This window comes from Sycon ciliatum, chromosome 3 (genome assembly GCF_964019385.1).
Source record: "Sycon ciliatum chromosome 3, ocSycCili1.1, whole genome shotgun sequence".
NCBI lineage: Eukaryota > Metazoa > Porifera > Calcarea > Leucosolenida > Sycettidae > Sycon > Sycon ciliatum.
This window is the reverse complement of record NC_088645.1, coordinates 42,210,221-42,230,830: the sequence shown is the minus strand read 5'-3', so window position 1 is coordinate 42,230,830 and position 20,610 is coordinate 42,210,221. Positions and strand designations below refer to the sequence as shown.

Sequence of the window (20,610 nt, the reverse complement as noted above, 5' to 3'; positions counted from 1 at the left end):
ACTCACTAGACATCTCTGCATGGTGCTAACAAATTACTGATTAAATTGAATGGCATCGCGTACAATCAGCTTCCACCATGGGAAGCATAGCACAGCCTATGCCAATATTCTTTTATTTTCTGAATAGGAAAAACCCAACCAGTCTCTGCACCAGGACCGGTTTGGGGATGCTTAGAACCGTTCAGGTAGCCCAATACCAAAAACTGGTGCGAAAATTGGTTTTTTTAAAATAATTTTAACAGCACTACGTAGATGTATGGAGCAAGAAATGACGATTTATCAGGGGGGGGGGGGGTATTTGGGCATCATCTTTCAGTGTGCCGATCTGATATTACGGAAATTTTGTGTCATTTCTTCATAGTTAGTCTCGGGTGGAGAGCCAAGGATTAATTTATAAGAGGAAAAGAGGACCAAGGAGCCTTCACCTTCCCCTCCGATGTTATTTCTATAACTTCAGCCCTCACCATCGTCTACACGGATTTCAAAAGCGTCGACCTCCATTTTGAAAACATGGTGGCTGGCCGCGCTTGCCGTAGGCGCACGTACGCCCCGCGTGTCTTAGCGCGAGCTTCGAGCTAAAGTAGTAAAGATCATGTCGCCCACTCATTTCCCTGTGTTTCCCCATTTCTTCGAACTCGCTCAGCTTTTGCTTCGCTTGTGCTTCAGCTCCACGCTGTAGTCTGAGTTTAGTTCTCTTGTCTTCTTCCAGCAGAATACTGCAAACTCTACAGCGCGTCGAGCTTCTCCTAGAAGAGTTTCTTTTGCGTCGAGATAGAGTGTCGATCGTTTCAGTCCTATCTTGCCGTCGTCTCATGAGCGCCCGAAAGCAACAGTATCTATTTTCTCGGCGTTCCATTTTCTGGCGAAATCATTCACCTACTACTTCTTCCTTTATGAAAGCTTCAGGTGGCTGAGTTCTCCCACTAGCGACAATCATGCCTTGGAAAGGAACAGGATATTCCTAAGGTACACTGTATGTACAGCCAGTGCAGTAGTGTCAGTGTACTGCACTGCAAAAAGCTACTGCATGCACTGCGCGTAGTTGTTGTTTGTTTTGTCGAGAAAGAATCCCTTTCGCACTCGCGCGGACCGCGAGGGCGCAGCACGGAAACGGGTCTATTGAATTCATTTCTTGGTCGATTTTGACAACCAATACGTTGTCGTTTTTCTTTTTTCACTGGCTATCCTTTCTCCGCTTCTGAATTTCGATGCCGTCCACCTGGAAAGCCTTGAAGTGAAACGAGTGGAGGTCGATTTTGGAGGTAATTTTCGGCCAAACGGCAATCAAATCGAAAAATTCGAAGCGGACGATCTGTTGGTATCTATCGAAAGAAGACGTTGGTCCATAAAAATCTTTGGAAACTACACCGAATGAACCAAGGAATTACAGTAAGTTTGAGAATTTCGGTACATTAGCTGTACGCTGATTGGTCGAGTAGCGCGACCGTTGACAAACGGGCCAGTGACGCTTTGTACAGCGTTGGTGAGGGCTGAACTTGGAACCTTCCAAACTGGAAGGCTGTTGGAGTGTGAGTCCAAGATGTACTAGAGCTGATTGACAGTTAGGTGTAGAACGTCTGTACCGTTGGTCAGTGTCGTTCAATGTTATCGCATGAGTTGATTGTAAAGTAACTGCTGGTGTTAGTGGATATCATAGCGTAACTTGAAGCTCCTTGGTCCTCTTTTCTTCTTATAAATATCTCCATAGTGCCTACTTTGCTAGGTAGCTTTGCCTAGGCCAATATCATGCTCTAATTCCTGCAGATAGGCCTCCTGTACAGAGCAAGATCTCTAAACAACAAATTACTGTCTTTTCACCCACTGTAATCTTACATAGACGTTCGCAGATGGGGAAATGGACACAAAAGACATGGTTAGCATTTTACCGTTCACGCTATTTTTCGACGATCGCCCTGCGCCGTTTTTTGTGTGTGCGACATGGCATTTTACAGTTCAGGCGCTCGATCCAACGGCACTCGTACCCCAAAACCCAAAATACCGTCGGTTTCGTACCGTTTCGACCATAGAAAGCTCTTTTAGCGAGAGAACGAAACGGTAAGATTCCAACTAGGGTTACCTCAAACGTCTATCGTTGCGTCAGGAGTCAGGACTCAGAAGCCGAACTGCTTGCCGTGTCTCGAAAACACATCAAAAACAGTAGACTCGCCCACTACATGCCGATCGTAGAAAATAGCGTGAACGGTAAAATGCTAATCATGTCTAAATTTTTACTTTTGTACGTAAATGGACAAAAAGAAGACAAAAAGGTAACATAAACCCAGCTATGAGTTGTTTTCCTTTTCGGTCGAGTACATTTTTGTTCTTCAAGGTGATAATTATGGTCTGACAGGCAAAAGCGATAGGCGCGTGCAGAGTGTCCAGTGCGCATTGTTCTTACATGTATGATGGTGAAAGCAAAGCATTGTTCATACACCTATGATCCAGACAGTATAGCATCGCAGTCGTAAAAAGATTACCTCTATCATTTATGACTTCCCGATTTGTGTGCAGTAGCCACACTTGAGCGAAACCAGGCTCAAACTCTCTCTCTGGCTCTGTAAACGTTGCACCAGGGACACATAAGTTGCAGTGCATGTGAAAAGGGTGCCAAGCTGTGCTTGACTGAAACAGACAAGAACTGATTTTGAAGTTTGACCTTGCCCTCAGTGTTGGCTAAAGACCGTGCACATAAAACTGCCACTACAGTATTTTAACGGTCTCTGCCGGGATGACAGCTACACCATAGCTCAATGGTTAGAGCATCGCAGGCCTCAAGCGAAGGTCCTTGGTTCGAGTACTGATACAGTCAATATATTTGTTCGAACGTATTCTTTAGATTAATCAGGCGAACTACTCTGCATCAATCTGAAAGCGAGGAAAACACATACTTCGAAGTAGCTGTAAATTTGTTACCATTTGGTCTACATTTTGTCCATTTACATCCAAAGAAACTATTTACGTCCATTTCTGTGCATTTTTTTCCATGCGTGCGTTTGTGTAATGTGTGTGTGGGAGGGGGGGGGGAGGGTTGGTGAGTGTGTGTGTAGTGTGTGTGGGGGGGGGGGGAGGGGGGGGGGGAGTGCGGGTGTGAGGGTATGTGTGGGTGCTTCTGTGTATGTGAATGTTTGTATTATGAATGTGTGTGTAGCGTGTGTGTGTGTGTGTGTGTGTGTGTGTGTGTGTGTGTGTGTGTGATTGTGGGTATGTGTGTGTGTGTGTGTGTGTGTGTGTGTGTGTGTGTGTGTGTGTGTGTGTGTGTGTGTGTGTGTGTGTGTATGGAGGTGTGTGTGCTTCTGTGTATGTGAATGTTTGTATTATGAATGAAGGAATATGTGAGCGTGTGTATTAGAGTGTATGTGTGTGTGTGTGTTTACGGTTATGCAGCTTAGCCGTTTAACGGCAGCTGTATGTCAAGGTCAAGGTCAAGGTGTGTTCATGTTCATGTGTGTGTTTGTTCGTATGTGTGTGTTTGTGTGTATGTGTGTATGTGGTTCTCCTTTGTCATGCAGTGGAACAAGATAATAGGAGATCCTGGAATGCGATTATTTAATTTTTGGAAATACTTCACATCCGGAGGTACCACCGCATGGCAAACATGCCATGCTTGCCACGTACAGTGACAAACTGGTTGCTGTGTGGTATAATGGTGTGAACGTCACCAAGATCACTGAGACATCAGACTTGCAGACATGGCACAGTATTGACCTACCAAGTGAATACAGTAAGCTGACTGTCCCATCACTGGCATCCCATGGTGGTATGCTGTACATGTACTGTAACACATACACTAAGAGCACCAACACATTGGTGCGCTCTATTCTGCAGTACTGCGACACACCAGATAACGGTGATGGCGGCCGCAGTGGTGGTGATGGTGGTGGTGGTGGTGAGTGGACCAAACTTACAGACGTCCAGCACTGTATCCATGCCTGGTGTACTCTACATGCATGTGCTGATGCTATTTCTCTATATGGTGGCCAGAAGAGTGGAACAAGGCACAATCATGTTAGTACCTATTCTCTAGCTAGCAAGCAGTGGAGCTCTTCTTCACCATCCAATACTAGCCTAGTATTACCTGCATTGCCACTACCATGCAGCAGTGCATCACTTGTCTCATTCCCTGATTCACTGTACTTAATTGGTGGTGTTACTGGTTGTTTCTTCAAACACAATGATGGTAGGTGGGTGTCCACCGGTCCACCTGATGGTGTAAAGCTGAAGGGTAGTGCAGCATGCGCATTGTCTGACCATTGCATGGCTATTTGCCCCCACACTCCTTCTGCTGAGAGTGTTGTACATGATATTTCATCTGGTCAGGTCTATCCACTACCAGCTATGCCACAGAGGAGTTTTTCCACACCATCTCTCAAACTGTTTGGCAGTACACTGGTACTCAGTTTGGGTGGACATGACAGTCCTACTGCTCTGTACACACTGGATATGAGTGTGTGAGTGTAGTAGGTTACTAACTACAGTCAATCACTGATGATAACTACAGTATGCAAACTGTACTGCTTTTCACTTTCTTTCTATTATCAGAAAGTTGCTAATCTTTGTTTTCACATCTCTCTGTTTGTCAAGTAATTGTCTAGTTTTACGCTGCCTCATCCCCTGTAACATATACCCAGATTGGTTATGTGAATATTACTCTTACCTCTATAGTCACGTCCAAACTTACCCATTCTTTCCTTGATACCTCCACAGGAGGAATGTGAATTGTGAACTGAAAACTATTTTTGATTATGCGTCCTTCCCTGAGTCTGTTATGTTCTAATCTCTGTTTCTGACATTGAGCACTTCTCGGGAATCAACCGATTTGTTCATTAGGTGTGTGGATTTTATGATTGTACGCTTTGAGGACGAGGGTTGAGGGGGGGGGGGGGGGTGGAGTTGCATCATGCATGGTTTCCATAGTAGGAGTAGCATATGTTCAAGAAGCTGTTCAGTGAGCACCTGATACTAATGCTTGTCTGCATGTTTTGTACTTTACATTTCTGATATCCATAACAAAGCCATGTCTGGTTTCTTGAAGAGAGAGAAACGAAACAGAGACCGATACAAAAGCAGAGCTAGAGACTAAAGACCAATTCATACTTCATTTCACGCACGGGAAACGCGTCGCATACGGGAAAGCCATAGCGTGAAGGTCCCGCAATGAATTTCCCCTACACGAAATGAAGTATGAATAGCCTTAAAAGACAGAGGCAGAGAAGCCACGCGTTCATGCGCACACATACCGCACACGTACGGTACTAGCTCCATGCCCAGTATCTGTTCACATGTGTCTTTCAGGTAGAGGGGAAAGGCCTCTAAAGGAATGTTGAGGACGTGAGTCTATTGGCTATTGAGCGGACTCACACTAAAATCCCCGGCCTCTGTTGTAGATTTTTGGAAATGATTTTACTACTACAAGTTTGCTCATCACACTAAAGTACGTGACTCCTAACCCCGTCCAGGATAAAAAGATTGGCAGCATCAAGGTTACAATGTTTGAGTTCTCACATCAGTGAGGATCTTCTTTTCATGTAGACGTCACTGGAACAATGTTTCCACCAGAGTTAATCAGAAAAAGAGGAAGGATTGTCAACTAGCACTAGGCGGATAATGCCATCAGCTAGCAGAATTTTGACATTTTCCAGGAATGTTTTATGCATGTTAAGTACACAACAGAACAACAAGGACAATCAAGGCTTGTTTGCTGCTACTTTAAGTTTCTTGCTCTCGCCATCATCAGGCAACAGGTTGTTGCCTGATGATGGCGAGAGCATGAAACTTAAAGTAGCAGCAAACAAGCCTTGATTGTCCTTGTTGTTCTGTTGTGTATTACGCTCTGCCTTTGTGGTGTTGAGCACTGTCAGCACTCTGACAGTACATCTTTCGGTGCGTGTTAAGTATGTGGATAAAGGAATGAAGCAGGGAATTGCCTGACATAAGGCTTGTATGGTTCCGCCATTTTAATACTTTCCGAGCAGAATCTGCCAATTTTCAATCATTACTCGTCCATGGTTATTGTCAGAACACAACCGCTCTATTCAGTTGCTACAAACTATGCATTTATGATTTGTCGGAGGAGAAATTTAATACTCCTTCCGTAAGTTTCGTCCTGGGAGTACAGTCGATGGAGAACATGGGAAAAGGCAAAACGGCAACATACATGTACATGACTCCCTTGTAAACAGGCAGTGGTAACTATAGCAACAGCAATGTTGGACTTACATCCCAGCCATTGTCGCCCGATTCCCACCATTCTTCATATTCGTCTTCCACCTTGCAAACACGCCTTCCAGTAAGTTCATTCCTGGGTCTACGTATGCGCAGTAGATTAGCGATGGCGGAGACGGAGCAGATCACGGAGCCCTATTGAGCTCCCTTGAGCAGATTGCGGGGCCGATGCCGGACCCGCAGTCAGTACGAAGTAGCAACTTGCGGAACTCCACGAAGATTGGGGTCGCGGGGTCAGCATTTTGTTCCAAACCAGTCCACAGCTTCAGCTAGTAATTGCCAAATGCACTTGATAGGGCGGTAATGGGGTCACGTGTCAACAAAGTATCAACAAAGTGTCGACAAGTACAAAGTGTCGACCACGTGTATAGCGGTATACTAATTCTCGTGACATTCTCGTGTCACCAAACTTAAACATCGAGCACCAGTATGGAAAGGTTTCAGACAGAAAGCTTTTCCAATTTATGCCTTCACTTCAGATGGCATACACGGAATTGCATAGGAGCAATAACAATGAAGTACACACACAAATACTTGAAAGGATAAAAAAACGTATCGGAATGTAAATGAACCTAACAATATGGATGTGCTGGCTCGGAGAAAATCGGATGTGAAATATTTCGTTGGTCAGTGCTGTGAGCGCATCTCCACCGACCCCTGCCTTTCTAGGACCTGTCAAGAACAAAGCTACCGGTGTATTTATTCTAATCCGATAAACGTGCGTGTGCTCGCGTGCGTGTGTGTGTATGTGTGTGCGTGTGTATGTGTGTGTGTGGTGTGTATGTGTGTGTGGTGTGTGTGTGTGTGTGCGTGTGTGTTTGTGTGTGTGTGTGGGGGGGGGGGGGTGCTTGTGTGTGTGTGTGTGTGTGTGTGTCCTATATGGTGCAGTGGTATGTGCAGCGATTTCCAATCGAGAGGTTGCGGGTTCGATTCTCGACGATTATGGTCACACAATTCTTTCTTCTCCTTCTCAGACTCCTCCTGACTTTTCTTTCATTCTCCTGCGTGGTTGCCAACAGCCTGTACATGGTGCATGACGGAGTATCTGGTGTGATGTGTGTCCGGGAAAAAATGAAAAAGACCAAAAAGTAGGGATTCACTGGCCAGAAGAAGCCGCTTCATAGCAGTGTGATGTAGACCAAGTTGAATAGTGACGGTCAATTCTTCAGCCTTGCAAGCTGTTGAATGGTGCAATCCAAGCACAAGCTGCCATAGTTTCTGCAATAGCATCGCTATCATTGCCTTCGGCGTTGGGCGTCAAAAGGTGAAAAGGTGTGTGTGTGTGTGCATGTGTGTGTGTGTGTGTGTGTGTGTGTGTGTGTGTTTGTTTGAATGCTACACATAGAGCGTTAACAGGGTTGACTTTATAATCATTAGTCAGAACAGAACGCAACTGTTGCCTGATAATTGCGAGAGCATGAAACTTGAAGTCGCAGCAAACAAACCTTGATTGTCCTTGTTGTTCTGTTCTGTATTACACTGTGCCTCCGATATTGAGCACTGTCATCACACTGGGTACATTCTCATTGGTCATGGTCACATTGCTCATGTATTCATAAATCATTGGTCATGTGACTTCAGACATGTATTCCTAAAGCCGTAAACGTGCTGCTCTGTATACACTAGTGCAGTGGCTGCATGCATAGTCTTTGTGCTCCTCTAACCGCCTTCTCTTGGCTTCAATGTAAACAGTTCGGTCAAGGAAACATGTGAGACAAGTGACATCCCTGTTACGCATACATGTATCGTGCAGTATGCCCAGCACTCCCCCCCTCCCTCCCATACCATGTGTACATACTGGTACGGTGCCTCACTTTGTTGACACTGCATGCATCTCAATACACCACACCACCACATTGCCCTCTTGGCCGATGCAAACTCTGCACTCACATCACTATCACCACAGCGAGGACAATTCTGGTATATAGATCGATATGTTACAATGACCCTACGGACAGCTGTTTCGCTCCTCATGAGCTCATAAGCGGAGGCATAATTATTATGATGTTGAATGAAAGAATAATAAGAATTGACTGATCTTTATAGGGCTAAATTGGCGCAATTTCGCTCATTCTGCATAGCAACGTGGCATACCCTAAGTGACAAAAGTGACAAAAGTGATAACAAGGTCAGGTGATAACGACACGCGTTCATGCCTGGGAAAATGTGTGTAATGTGCTGAAATAGAGATTTTACGCCTCAGGTCTTTTTCTGCCGGCAACATCCGCCCTGACACTGGAAAGCTTGCTTCAGATGTCGCAATTCGGGAATCCTACAAGAGAACTGTGGAGACCCAGGTCCAGTGCAGCGTGTCATCAGAAGCCAACAGCACCCAAGCAGTCTGGGAATCCTTATCTGAAGTCCTCAGCAAATCAGCACTGGATTCGGCCGGCACTCAGCAGAGACAACATCACCGCCATGACTTCTCCCCTGAAATTGAGTTGCTGTCACGCAAGCAGAAAGATCTTCGCCTGGCGATTGGAGAGTGCAGGGATGACCAGAAAAGACAGTCACTAAAAAATCAAAGAAATCGCACAATGCATGAAATTCGTGATATCGCATCTGACAATGCCAAGAGAGCCTTGGATCGTCAAGCAGAGGAAGTGGAGCGACTGCATGATAGTGGGGCAAAGATGTTCCGTGCTGTCCAGCTACTGAAGCGAAAACCGTACAGCCAGCCTATTATTCATGATGAGAAGCAGCGGGTCGTTATCAACCCTGCAGACCAGCAGGCGTTCATCATCAAACATTATGAAAGCCAATTCCATGATAAATCCCTCTCTGACATTCCACAATTCCTAGGTGATCCCAGCCCTCTCCCCAATCGAATCACATCGGCCGAAGTTAGGAGGGCCTTCCAAAGCCTGAATAACGGGAGAGCGGCAGGCCCTGACCATCTCTCCGGAGAGTTACTCAAGTACAGTCCTCCCATTGTCGCTGAGATGACTTCCGACATCTTGAACCGAGCTATTGAGACACATGACCCACTCGAAGTTGGCAGAGGAACCCTAATACTGCTGCAGAAGCCCGGTAAACCGCTAGGGCCGCTTACTAGTACGCGCCCTATCGTACTGCTCTCGGCGTTGAGAAAGACGCTGTCCCTGATTGTGCTGAAGAGGATACAGCCAGCGGTTGATCAGTACCTGGCTACATCCCAAAGTGCTTTTCGTCGTGGCCGCAGCACAAGTGATGTGGTGTGGTGCCATAGATGGCTATGTAGTATGACGCAGCGATTCAATACGTCCATCCACATATTGGGAATTGACATGAGTAAAGCATTCGACACTGTCCGCCGCGATGTCCTGATGAGGATCCTTGAATCCTTCCTCCAAGAAAGTGAGCTCCGAATGATCCGTATACTGTTGACTGAAACCTGGCTTGAACCTCGTGTGAAAGGTGCATCGAAAAGCTCCTTCAAGACAAATATCGGAGTCCCTCAAGGGGACAGGCTCTCTCCAGTGCTTTTCACCATTTACCTGGAGGCTGCTCTCCGGGACCTACGACAGGAGCTGCCATCTCGCCCTGCTGTGGACAATGACCTGCCGTTGGATATCGCATACGCGGACGATGTTGATTTTGTGAGCCGGGATGAGACGTTTCTCAGTGAAGTTGAACAACAAGCTCCAGCAGTTCTTGCGAGATGGAACCTGAACGTTAATCCCTCCAAGACAGAGCATACCACCGTCGCCCGATTTCCCGATAGGAACCAAGAAACGTGGCGTACTGTCCGCAAACTAGGCTCCCTCCTGGGTGACGCCGAAGATGCTGCTCGGAGGCGTCAACTGGCCGCCGCCGCCTTCAACTCACTCCTCAAGATCTGGACCCGGAGGCGCCAGATCAGTGAAGGTCTTCGGCTGAGGCTCTACAGCGCCTACGTCATCCCAGTCCTTACCTACAACTGCGGCACTTGGGGCCTACCGATGTCGGAGCTCGCGCGAATGGATTCGTTCCACAGGACCCAGCTTAGGAGCATCATCGACATGCGGTACCCTAAACGAATTAGCAATGACACTCTGTATAAGCGCTGCGGAGCTGTCCCCATCAGCGAGATGATCACAAGGCAGCGCTACAGTCTCGCTGGCCATATCTTTCGTTTGGCCCCAACTGCTCCTCCACAGTTGGCAGTGGATATGTATCTTCGCCTGGCCAACGACGAGGGCACTGAACGCTTCAGGGGTCGACCTCGGACGACTTTGGTAACGGTCTTGCAGACGGAACTGTTATCATGGCATGGACTTACCCTCCACCAGCCGCTAGATGTTGACGCAGTGCGCACAATGGCAGCGGACCGACAGGCATGGCGTGGAGCCCGCCCCACCTAACAGGACTGACCAGACATGTTGTATGCATATTCTATTTTATTTTATACTTTGGGTGAAGTTTTCCATTAGTCATATTGGTGTTGTTGCTAACGGCTTTTGTTGACGTCACTTCTGTCATTTTATTGTATCGTATTACTCTTCAGACATCAATCCTGAATGGCATAAGCGAAAGTGGCACCCCCGCCACCTACGCGGACATGCTTTTAATAATAATAATAATAGGTCTTTTTCAATTTCCAACTTGAGAAAAAACGTGCAGAATGGCCTTTTTTCATCGTGAATAGTGAGCTGAGATGGCCCTCTGTGACTCTGTCGCGTTGAAATCTCGCGTTGCAACGTGACATGCACCATTTTGATCGTTAGATGTCCCTTTCGAAATTGAAAGAAACGTGAAGCGTGCAGTAAGCCCTCTAGTAAGTACTAAGACGTAACAGCAGGGGTATTCGAATCCATGGATCAGAGTCTTACCTTACAGTTGATGGAGAAGACCAGTGGGTTTTAAAGAGCAATGGTGTCAGTCAATCAACACGGAGGTTATGTGTGCGGAGCATCAGACGGTATGTTGACACACTGCACTAGCACTCGGATACTCAAAGAACTTTATTGAAAATCCATGATAATGTGATCGGAAAGATGATTGAAGAAAAATCCAAGTCAAACCCAGGCAATTATTAGCAGTCACTACTATCAAAGCAGATCATTATTTGCAATAGCGCAACTTGGAAAGCCGGCCAAAATTCCAGACCATCCCTACTCTCTACATCCCTCACTAGTGGGACCATTGTTATTAGGCTAGGGTCTGTTTTGGACTTCCCACTCTAAATAAAGAATACAAATCTACTTGTAAAGTAGGTCGATATTAAGCGGAAGGTGCGTCTACAAAGACCGTAGACGCCACTCATCCTGACAAAGCCCCGGATCGCCTACGCAAATATGAGGCCCGGCAACCGCGGAAACAGGTGACGAACCACCTGACCAAAACGAAAGAGATCTTCCATCTTACTTCGAAGTAAGTGATTCATGACCAAAGAATACTGCAAGCCAGAGTGATGCATAACAATCAAGCGGACCAAATTCTTTAAAGCCCGCAGACATTCGCGTCCACACAGGCCATTGGTACTGAAGACCAAAGGTGTGAATGCACCTCTCTCAACACTCACTACACGCTGTAGATATGCTCTCTTCTTCTGGCTTTCATCCCTAGACATCTTTGCAAGAAGTTGCCCCTCTACAACACGGATGCTGATGGGTGAGTCACCCTAACGGTATGCCCCCACATGAGCGCGACCCAAAACAGCGCCGTTGACTTCAGCGCCCCCCAAAAGCCCCATCCCCATAACTGGACATCCCCAAAACAGACCACCCCGTCAGCGCGCACGCTCAATACAGGTCGACTCATTTACACTCAAACCCAAAAGATGGACACTGGACTTGTCAAAGACTCAAATCATGATCAACTCGAAATGGCCAGTTCAGTATTGAAGGGCGATATTGCCTGGACTCAATTTATCATCAACTCTAGAAAGCAATGATGAACTAAAAAAAAGCAATTATCGTTGCAGAAGGCAAAAAAACAGTTCACTATTAAATTTTTTGGTTTTCCGAAAATGGTAATCTGCAATGGACTGTCATAAAAACAGAAAAAGAAAATAATAAGGCACCCATGTTGGTAGTCCAGGGGATGGCCCACGCCTGGTAAAGAGAAAAAATAGAGAAAAGAAAAGACGGGTTTTTCACAGGAAGTACATGTACATGTACAATGGGGACACAGTGCAGTTCAGTATTAAATGGCGATATTGCCTGGAGCGAATCCATGAACAAATTATGGGCAGTCACGAGATGGCTTGGACGTTACCAAGTCCAGATATAAATATAATCTGCGATGGACTGAAACAGAAACAGAAAAATAATAAGGCACCCATTTTGATAATCCAGGGGATGGCCCACGCCTGGTAAAGAGAATAAATAGAGAAAAGAAAAGACGTTACAAATTGACTGGTTTTGGTCCGAAAAGACTGCGATGCAGCGTTCCTCCTTTATTCCCAATCGAACATGGTTGAACAAGCGGTCACGTGCTCCTGGGTGCCCAAATCACCTGGTCACCGCGCCAGCAGGCGACAACTTTCACACCAAGGTGCAACTCGAGTTCAACTCGAGTGACAGGACTGCACCCAAAAAAGGTCAAACAGGCTAGTAAGTTGTACCCTGCAGGCACGGTGACCAGGTGACTGGTGTACGCAGGACCACGTGATCGCTTGTTCAACCATGTTCGATTGGGAATAAAGGAGGAACGCTGCATCGCAGCCTTTTCGGACCAGAACCAGTCGACTCAGCGTCCAAAAGACTACAACATATGGGCCAATCGCGGTCATCCGTGCTTTTATAAGAACGAAATGGCGCTTTTAGTGACATTTGCATACAAATCCCCATCTAGTAGGGCGCAGTCACCCAGTTTCGGTGGAAGTGCGCGAGTTCGATTGGGATTCAAGTAGGAAGGGAGCGCCTCAGCTTCCTCGGACCAAGACCATTCGACTCAGCACCCCGAAGACTACAACTGATGAAAATTTGATTTTAGGGTATACTTCCCCTTTAAAAACGTTATACCAGTATCAGTACAGACAAGCGGAAAAACCGTCAGAGATCAGATTCCATTACACAGTGTTTCACCGTTCAAGCAACGGATCATCAGATGGATGATCAAACAAAGTATGATACACTCGTTATATACTCAGAAGGTGTGAACTCCGTCATTATGGAGTGTGAAAATTATCATTATGTCGGGTCCCGGATGTGACAAGTCCATTTTTCATGATGCATAGTGCCATGTAGTACAGAGTGCCTAGGTGCTAGATGAGGGTGATGATATTGCGGGGTGTGACCAGCCCATTTTTCAAGATGCATTGCACAGAGTGCCTCGGGAAAGGTGATAGCGCAGAGTGGTGCCATGCCAGGTAACAGATATAGAGGCGCTACCAAGGCCATAGAATAATCACTGTCCTTATGTGATGGGCACAAAATTTGATAGGACATACTTGCTTTCGTGCCTGCATTTTGACACAATCTCATTTCGCTTGTTTAGCCTAGTGCGGGCGTCGGTTTCGAGGATGTGATACTTCTCGGTAGTGCAGAGGCCACATCTCTTGGACGTGTTATCGAAGGAGGTGGCCCTGTCGCGGATCTTCCAGTCAATGACGTACTGTCTGTTGTCCCGCTTCATCGACCAAACATGCTTTGACAACTCGGTGGAATTCTCATAGTGGTCATGCCTGAGCGTAGTCAAATGGTTGGAGTAGCGAGCTTTGAAAGGCGGCGCAGACATGCCGGTATAGACCAGTATCAGTATGGTGAACCACCTGGCCACGGTGCTGCATGCATACAGGTTTAGAGCTCAAAACTGCTTTGGCTGGATGCCAAGCCAATAATCAGCAAGCAACTGCAGCGTCTCTTCCCATGGGAGTCGTGATCGGCAATGATCTGTGCAAAGAAACATTGCTGGGATAAGTCACAACCCTCTGTGCAAACGGCATACTTGTGCAGCCATCTCAACGCGCACATGTTCACAACTCCGCAGTGTCTCCTGCAGCTGTGTCAGCCTTCAGTCCATCAAGGCGAAAGCGCTCAACTGTTGTACAATGTACCTACCAATGTCTTCCCAGGTTTTATCCTACTCTCGTGATCCGTTCCACCTGCTTTCCCTGCAACCAATTATGTGGACAGGATTCAGGGGCATAGCTGGTCCCCCTTTTAGGGGATGCATGGCCGCATTCAATGTATGTGTAGGCTGGCTGGTCCATGTCTTTCATGGTCATAACGGTGCATGCTGAACAAAGGTCGAAATTTTAGGGAGGTGCACGTGCCCCCATGACCTATGCCAGCTACGCGCCTTCATCCGCACACAATGTTCACCATCACTCTAAACTGCTTCATTTCATCTGGATGATGCCACACATTGGTGTTATGAAGGAGATGTCATAAGCCAGTGTTATGATGATGAAGTCTGTCGCATTGATAGGCACAACGGTCGGCATGGTCTTCTTGTATCACACGGTCTTTCAACTCTGCTCTGTCAGTGTATGTTTATTAGCAGTACATGTACATGCATGTCCAGACTGTCATGTTTTTATGTTGTTGATCATTCTTTATGGGTTGTCTATCTGGTTTGCAGCGACTTGTGCAGACGTTCAGTGGTGTATTTCGTTCTGTGGACAACCTGCAACCAATATACAATGCACAATGCACCGGCATATTCTGAATATTCTGTACGTTGCATGGATCCGTCTGAGATATTATTAGATCGGACAAAGTGATCAGAAAGTGGCTGCTTCATGCTGCAGCCAGTCATGTTCTGATGAAATGGCATGCAATGACTCCTTTATACTTCAAAATTGTTATTGTGTACGGTCTCATGCTATTGACAGACTGTATTGCACTCGTACATGTAGTGTATGTACATGTACATGTATGGTGCAGTTTGCTCAGTTATGAGTTTTTCAAGTTCAAATCCTGTTTTTAGCCTTCCAGTGAGATCCAGGAAGGAAACATTCTGTTAACATGACCCTCTAGGAAAGTTATATTGCCAAACAAACCATTACAATTAGCCAGAAAGTCCATTTTAGGTTCCGGTTACCATAGCAACCAGCGCTGAATTTAGTTTTACTCCCAGTGCAACCCTTGGACAAAATCAGGAATGACAACAAGCGGTTTTTCAATGTATGCCAGCCCATCTATCGACTGGGTAAAAAATATTGCGGTGCCCTCTTCCTCGGAACGAAAATTCACATTTTTGCCACTTGGCCCACAGACTAATCCCCCAGCGCCAGTCTCTTCTGAGCATGCTTGGTGCGCAGGTGCTCACCCCATGGCTTGTCGCGGGTATGGCGGCGCGCTTCTCCATTATGCTCCGTCAGTCTAGTTTCCAATGATCTCTCAGTCTCTCCGACGTAGTGTTCGCGGCACCACTTGCATGGCAAATGGTAGATCACATTCTTTTGCATCCACACTCGCTCACCTCCAGACTTACAGGTCATACACGGACCTAGTGGACGGCCTCGTCTCCTGCCTTCAGTAATGTGGGGCTCTTTGATACATGTGGGTGGAGCCTGCTTCATAGCATCACAAATTGCATGTACATGTACATGTATATAACTCCTCTTTGCATACTTGCGCACCATTGCATACCTGATGAGGGCAATTTTGCCGAAACGTTGTGTAAAAATTTGATTGGTAAATGAGTTCGAGTTTGCTGAGTGAATGGGAAGAGAGCGAGTCTGCTCCGAAAACCTTTTTTCCCCCCATACTGGTGTAGCCAAAATCACCACCCTCATGTTGCCTGATGATAGCATAGCATGAAACTAAGAATTTCACCAGCCTAGCATTGCCCCTTGTTGTTCATGTGTACAGTGGTGTACTCGTTGTGTCAGTACCAGTGAGACCTGCAGCATCTATGACACCATATTTGAGGGTGGTGGAATTCTCCAGGTGCTGATCTTATTGGTTTGACTGATTTTCGGCAAACCCTATAATATCTCCATGCCCTAAATTAAAACTAAACCTACAAGAGATTCGTGACGAATATCGGTGCGACTACTGAAAACCAGGAAAGTGTAACCACCAAAAAGTTTAACGTTTTTCAACGGTTTTTGTAGTTTTTGCATGATTACGTGCAGAAAGTTTAACGATGGCTACCTGGTCACCGATCTGTATGCGCATCTTCACACAGACTTCTAGCGATAAAGTTTTTTTTTTAAACGAAACAAAATTGGTCGTTAAAACGTTAGAATTTTTGACTCGTTAGACTTTCCTGTTATACAGTAACCCTTATCATTATCAACGTGTACATGTACATGTATATTGGGCGCTTTCGATTACACGCATTTCGGTTAATAGTTATCATGGTTATTGTTGATGCACAGTTCGATTACACAAAAAGTGACAAATTTCGTCGCTAGAATTGATTTTATCCAATTCCGTCAAATCCGCCAATTCTGAAAAGAGGACGGAATTTCAAGTAGTTCTGGCGCCAGAATTGCACACTCCGTGTGTTACCGGTAGGGCCCGGTGACCAGACCGGTAAGTTACCGGTCTGGCCATGCAGCATGACTCAAGTCAAGGAAGAGCCTCCCTGGCCGGTGTGGCGCCAAAGCAGGGCTACAACTGCATGTAGTAGCTACTTTTGTCTTCCCGATAAGCTAATTGCCGCTGTTGAGTTTCCGCTGGCAGCTGATTATTAGACCAGATCAGTTTGGGTGGTCCTTTCGCACACGCGTTCAGCTTTATCGAAGCCCAATATTGTTGCCGACATGGAGCCTTCGCCGGAATGGACCGGTACGCGAAGCTGGGTCGACGCGCCCGTGAGGGTGTACGTGATATCTTTTTACGGCCAATTATTATTTTATTTGTGATAATTATGGCATGAATAAAATGCGTTGTGAATTCCAGTCGTTCGTTTGCATGGCCGGAATTCGTACATTTTGCTCATTCGAGAATTACAAAACCCAGTTCCAGAATTGTGTAAACGTGTAATCGAAAGCGCCCATTGTGACCCTTTGGCTTTGACTGACCGACTGACGGTCAGTTTCTGTGAGCGCCCATATCCTCACGGTTACGAACTAGAGTTTGCAGACCACTGAAAGAGACCTCAGATAAAGGTCATCGTGTGGCACGTGGAGGGTTAGCGTCAACTAGTGCCGGCTGAATCAGGGGGACTACTGAGCAAAATAATTGTAGTGAGCAGGGAGTCGTGTAAACCAGTCCCTGGCCTGGTACTGGTAGTGAGTGTAGTCTGTAGATCGAGCTCGCATGACAGCCGGCTAGCCTATCACGAGATTTCGCCATAGCCACACAGCTTATTGTAGGCTGTCACCTGGTCACGAGATTCAACCATGGTCGCAATAAAAACAGATTGAAATGGACAACACGAGGACCTCGCATTACGGACTTCGCGATACGGTCATCAACTCTACTACTACTCGTACTACAGTGCAGGCAACTGAAATCCGATCCCCTTGCAGGCGCACCGCGCCGAGCAAGGGGGTCGGATTTCAGTTGCCAGCACTGTACAAATCATGGCATGATAGATCTGTGTTTAGCGGATACGCAATAATGACTACAATCGACGACAACAACTAAATAATTACTAGTATCAGTTACGGAGTTTGTAAACCAATTGCCCACTTCAACACGTCTCAAAGTTCATTGTCCTTCCTGGCGTCGGTGACTCAGTGCAGACAATGCTCATGTTCTTCTAGTGGCATGGAGCTGGAAGCTTTGCCATTGATGAGAGAGTTGGGCCTGACAAATCAGGATATTGTCTTCTTGGGAGACGTACGAGTGAGGCAAGAAGATGAACTTGGTCGTGGCTCCGATGCCGCCGTGTACCGGCTGACGTGGCAGGGAATAGATATCGCCCTGAAAGTTCTGCATCCCATTTTGATTGAGCCCGGTGTTCAGGACCGAGACAGGAAAATCCGTTCTTTCGGCCAAGAGGTATTCCGTCTCAGTCGTATTCACCATCCGAACCTGTGCCAATTGCTGGGCATTGCCAGAGTTGGGCAAAACGCTGCTCTTGCGTTGGAGTTGCTGACTTCGACGTTGGAAGAGTTGAGTATCGGTGAGGGTCGGGAGGATGGCGTGATGCTGATCGGCTACCTCTGCGACACGTCGGCTGGTATCAGATACCTGCACGTTCGTGGTATACTCCATCGGGACCTCGCCCCGAAAAATGTGATGATCAAGAACGGCGTCGCAAAGGTATGCGATTTTGGAATGGCGAAATTCGTACGTTTGGCATCCCCTCGTCAACAGCAGCAACAGGTCCAGGCGGCTCGAATGGCCATGACCCGTTGCCCCGGAACGTTGGCCTTCATGCCGCCGGAGGCATTGGTAGAGCAACCTGACTATGATCGTCCGCTGGATATCTTCTCGTTCGGAGTTACGCTACTGGCTGTTATCACTGGTGTTATGCCAGGGATCGACCTGATCAATGCTCCGTCCGTTGTGATCGTGCGCGACGCCGCCAGTGGACGGGAAACGACGCAGGTGGTGGCGGAGACAAGACGGCGCGCTGCTTATCTACGGCGACTCCCTGATGACCACCCATTGAAGCCGCTGGCAATTCGCTGCCACTCCAACGAACCGAGCGAGCGAGCGACTGCCGAGGAAGTACACGAGGAGATGAAGCGAGTGTTACAGCTATTCACCAGTCTCTCGTCGGTAAGTAGTTTGTTGAAAGGATTTGTAGTTGCTTTTCAAAGTATCTTCTTGAGCCTGACTACAGTGCCTATTTAGCGATGTAATGAAGAAGTGATGGCCAAGCGTTCCTGATTGTATGTGGAGGATAAGCGAAATCACTTGTGATGCATTTCTTTGTAGGTAGGTGTAGTTTGACGGAGTCCGCGACCATGCTCCAGCAAGCCTCAAGCGCAAGCTCCTGTACCTTGTGTTGCAATCCAACAGGGTTCGCAGAAAGTGCAAAAAATCGTGAAAATGGTCACGAATTGGATTCTCAAAATTGCTCGTCTATCCCTGAGTCAACCACGTCAATACACACGAGAGTGTGGTTGCATTTTTGTTGCGTTACAAGTACAAAAATCAATGTATTATGTAAGGACAGTGAAGATGGGAGAGGTGGTTGTTGCTCCTCTGCTAGACCTTGTAGTCTGGAAATGTACTTTTTGTGTGGCTACCTGTCCTTATCCTGCACTGCACGTCATGTATACTTGGTGTGGGCATGCTGTGTCTTGCCTGGATACTACACTGCATGCCATGTCTTGCCTGGATCCTGTACTGCACATCCTGTATACTTGGTGTGGGCATGCCATGTATTGCCTGGATACTGCAGTTCTGCTCAATGAAATCCAGTCACATCCCTCAAGTACGCGCAGGGCGTTGCGCAACCCTAGACCAGAAAACACTGGGCCGCGAAATAGTGCAAGGCGCAAACTTGAGTGACACTACTGGATTTCATTTAGCTACACTGTAGAACCTAGGCTGCGTTTACATGAACACTTTCAACACTGTCCGGTTCAACCCTGATTGAAAGTCTGTACGATGTAAGAAAATTGGTGGATGTTAACATGAAGACTGTTACTGATATGCCTCGGAAAGTCCATGGCTAGAGTCCAGTATGGTCACGTGATATGTTTTCGCGCAACATTTACCTATGCAGCAGGGCCTGCTCTAGACATTCAACACAGCCCGGTCAGAGTGTACCTGGCGCATGCAGGCCAGCCGGGTCAAGCCGGGTCAGATCATCCGGCAGAAAAACAACCAAAAAGCCTGCTCAAAACGCAGGAAAACAGAAAGGCGAATTTATTACCGGAAATCGGAAATTTTAGAGAACAAGGCAAACTATAGACTGGCATGGTCGTAGTCCAGCCAGGGTCGACCTTTCTTCCAAGAGTCTTGGAAAGCGTCAGTTTTTTTTCTCTTCGCTGCGGGCTCCATCGTCCAAATCACCAGTCGGCTGAAAACTTGCAACTGTGTCAAAAGCTGTAGCCAAAAGTAACGCTTTTGACTGCCTGCCCCATGCCATGGCCCATATGGCCATCGACGTCTTTGAATGTCCTGACTTCCTGCTCGCCGCTGGCCAAATCGCGCTCGAACCAGTTGACCCCAGTTGACCTGGTTGACCCTTGTAGCCGAGTTTCTGTCTTCTCTACCACCGGAGGCATGGGAAAGCGTGGTGCTTCGCTCTACAAACGCATCGCCTCTCTCCTCGCTGCCAAGACTGGGGAGCCATACAGCATCACCCTAGCTGCCATCCGCTGCCAGATTGGCTTTGCACTGGTCCGTTCAGCGCTGATGTGCTTGCGTGGTGCACGCAAGGCATTCTTACCAGCAATGGCCTCAGACTCGGCAGCGCTTGTTGTTGCTGAAGCAAGAATCTCAGCTTGAGGCTTACATTATTATTATTATTATCTGTCAAGTGTCATTAATGACATTGTACATGATCATCACCACGTGCACTCGATCTAATCATTGATTGTCTTTATTTTATGTTTTGCCCGTAGTTTCTGTCGCTTGTAGACTGTAGTGTGTAGATCTACGGTTGTGCTAGATTTGCAAC

The 20,610-nt window shown here is 46.9% G+C and overlaps 1 protein-coding gene across 5 annotated transcripts in view; it reads left to right on the top strand.

Annotated features, from left to right (window-relative positions):
• LOC135812282 (probable serine/threonine-protein kinase PknB) overlaps window positions 1-20,610 on the top strand; it is a 138,835-nt gene that overhangs the window by 94,534 nt on the left and 23,691 nt on the right. For 4 of the 5 annotated variants that reach the window (XM_065325647.1, XM_065325646.1, XM_065325645.1 and 1 more), the window contains exon 1: window positions 17,681-18,755. The exons of the other annotated variant lie outside the window; for it this stretch is intronic. In XM_065325647.1, coding sequence (XP_065181719.1) covers window positions 17,796-18,755 — 960 coding nt within the window. In that variant the 5' untranslated portion in view covers window positions 17,681-17,795. Of the gene's footprint in view, window positions 1-17,680; window positions 18,756-20,610 lie in introns of those variants that run through there. 5 annotated transcript variants of the gene reach the window in all.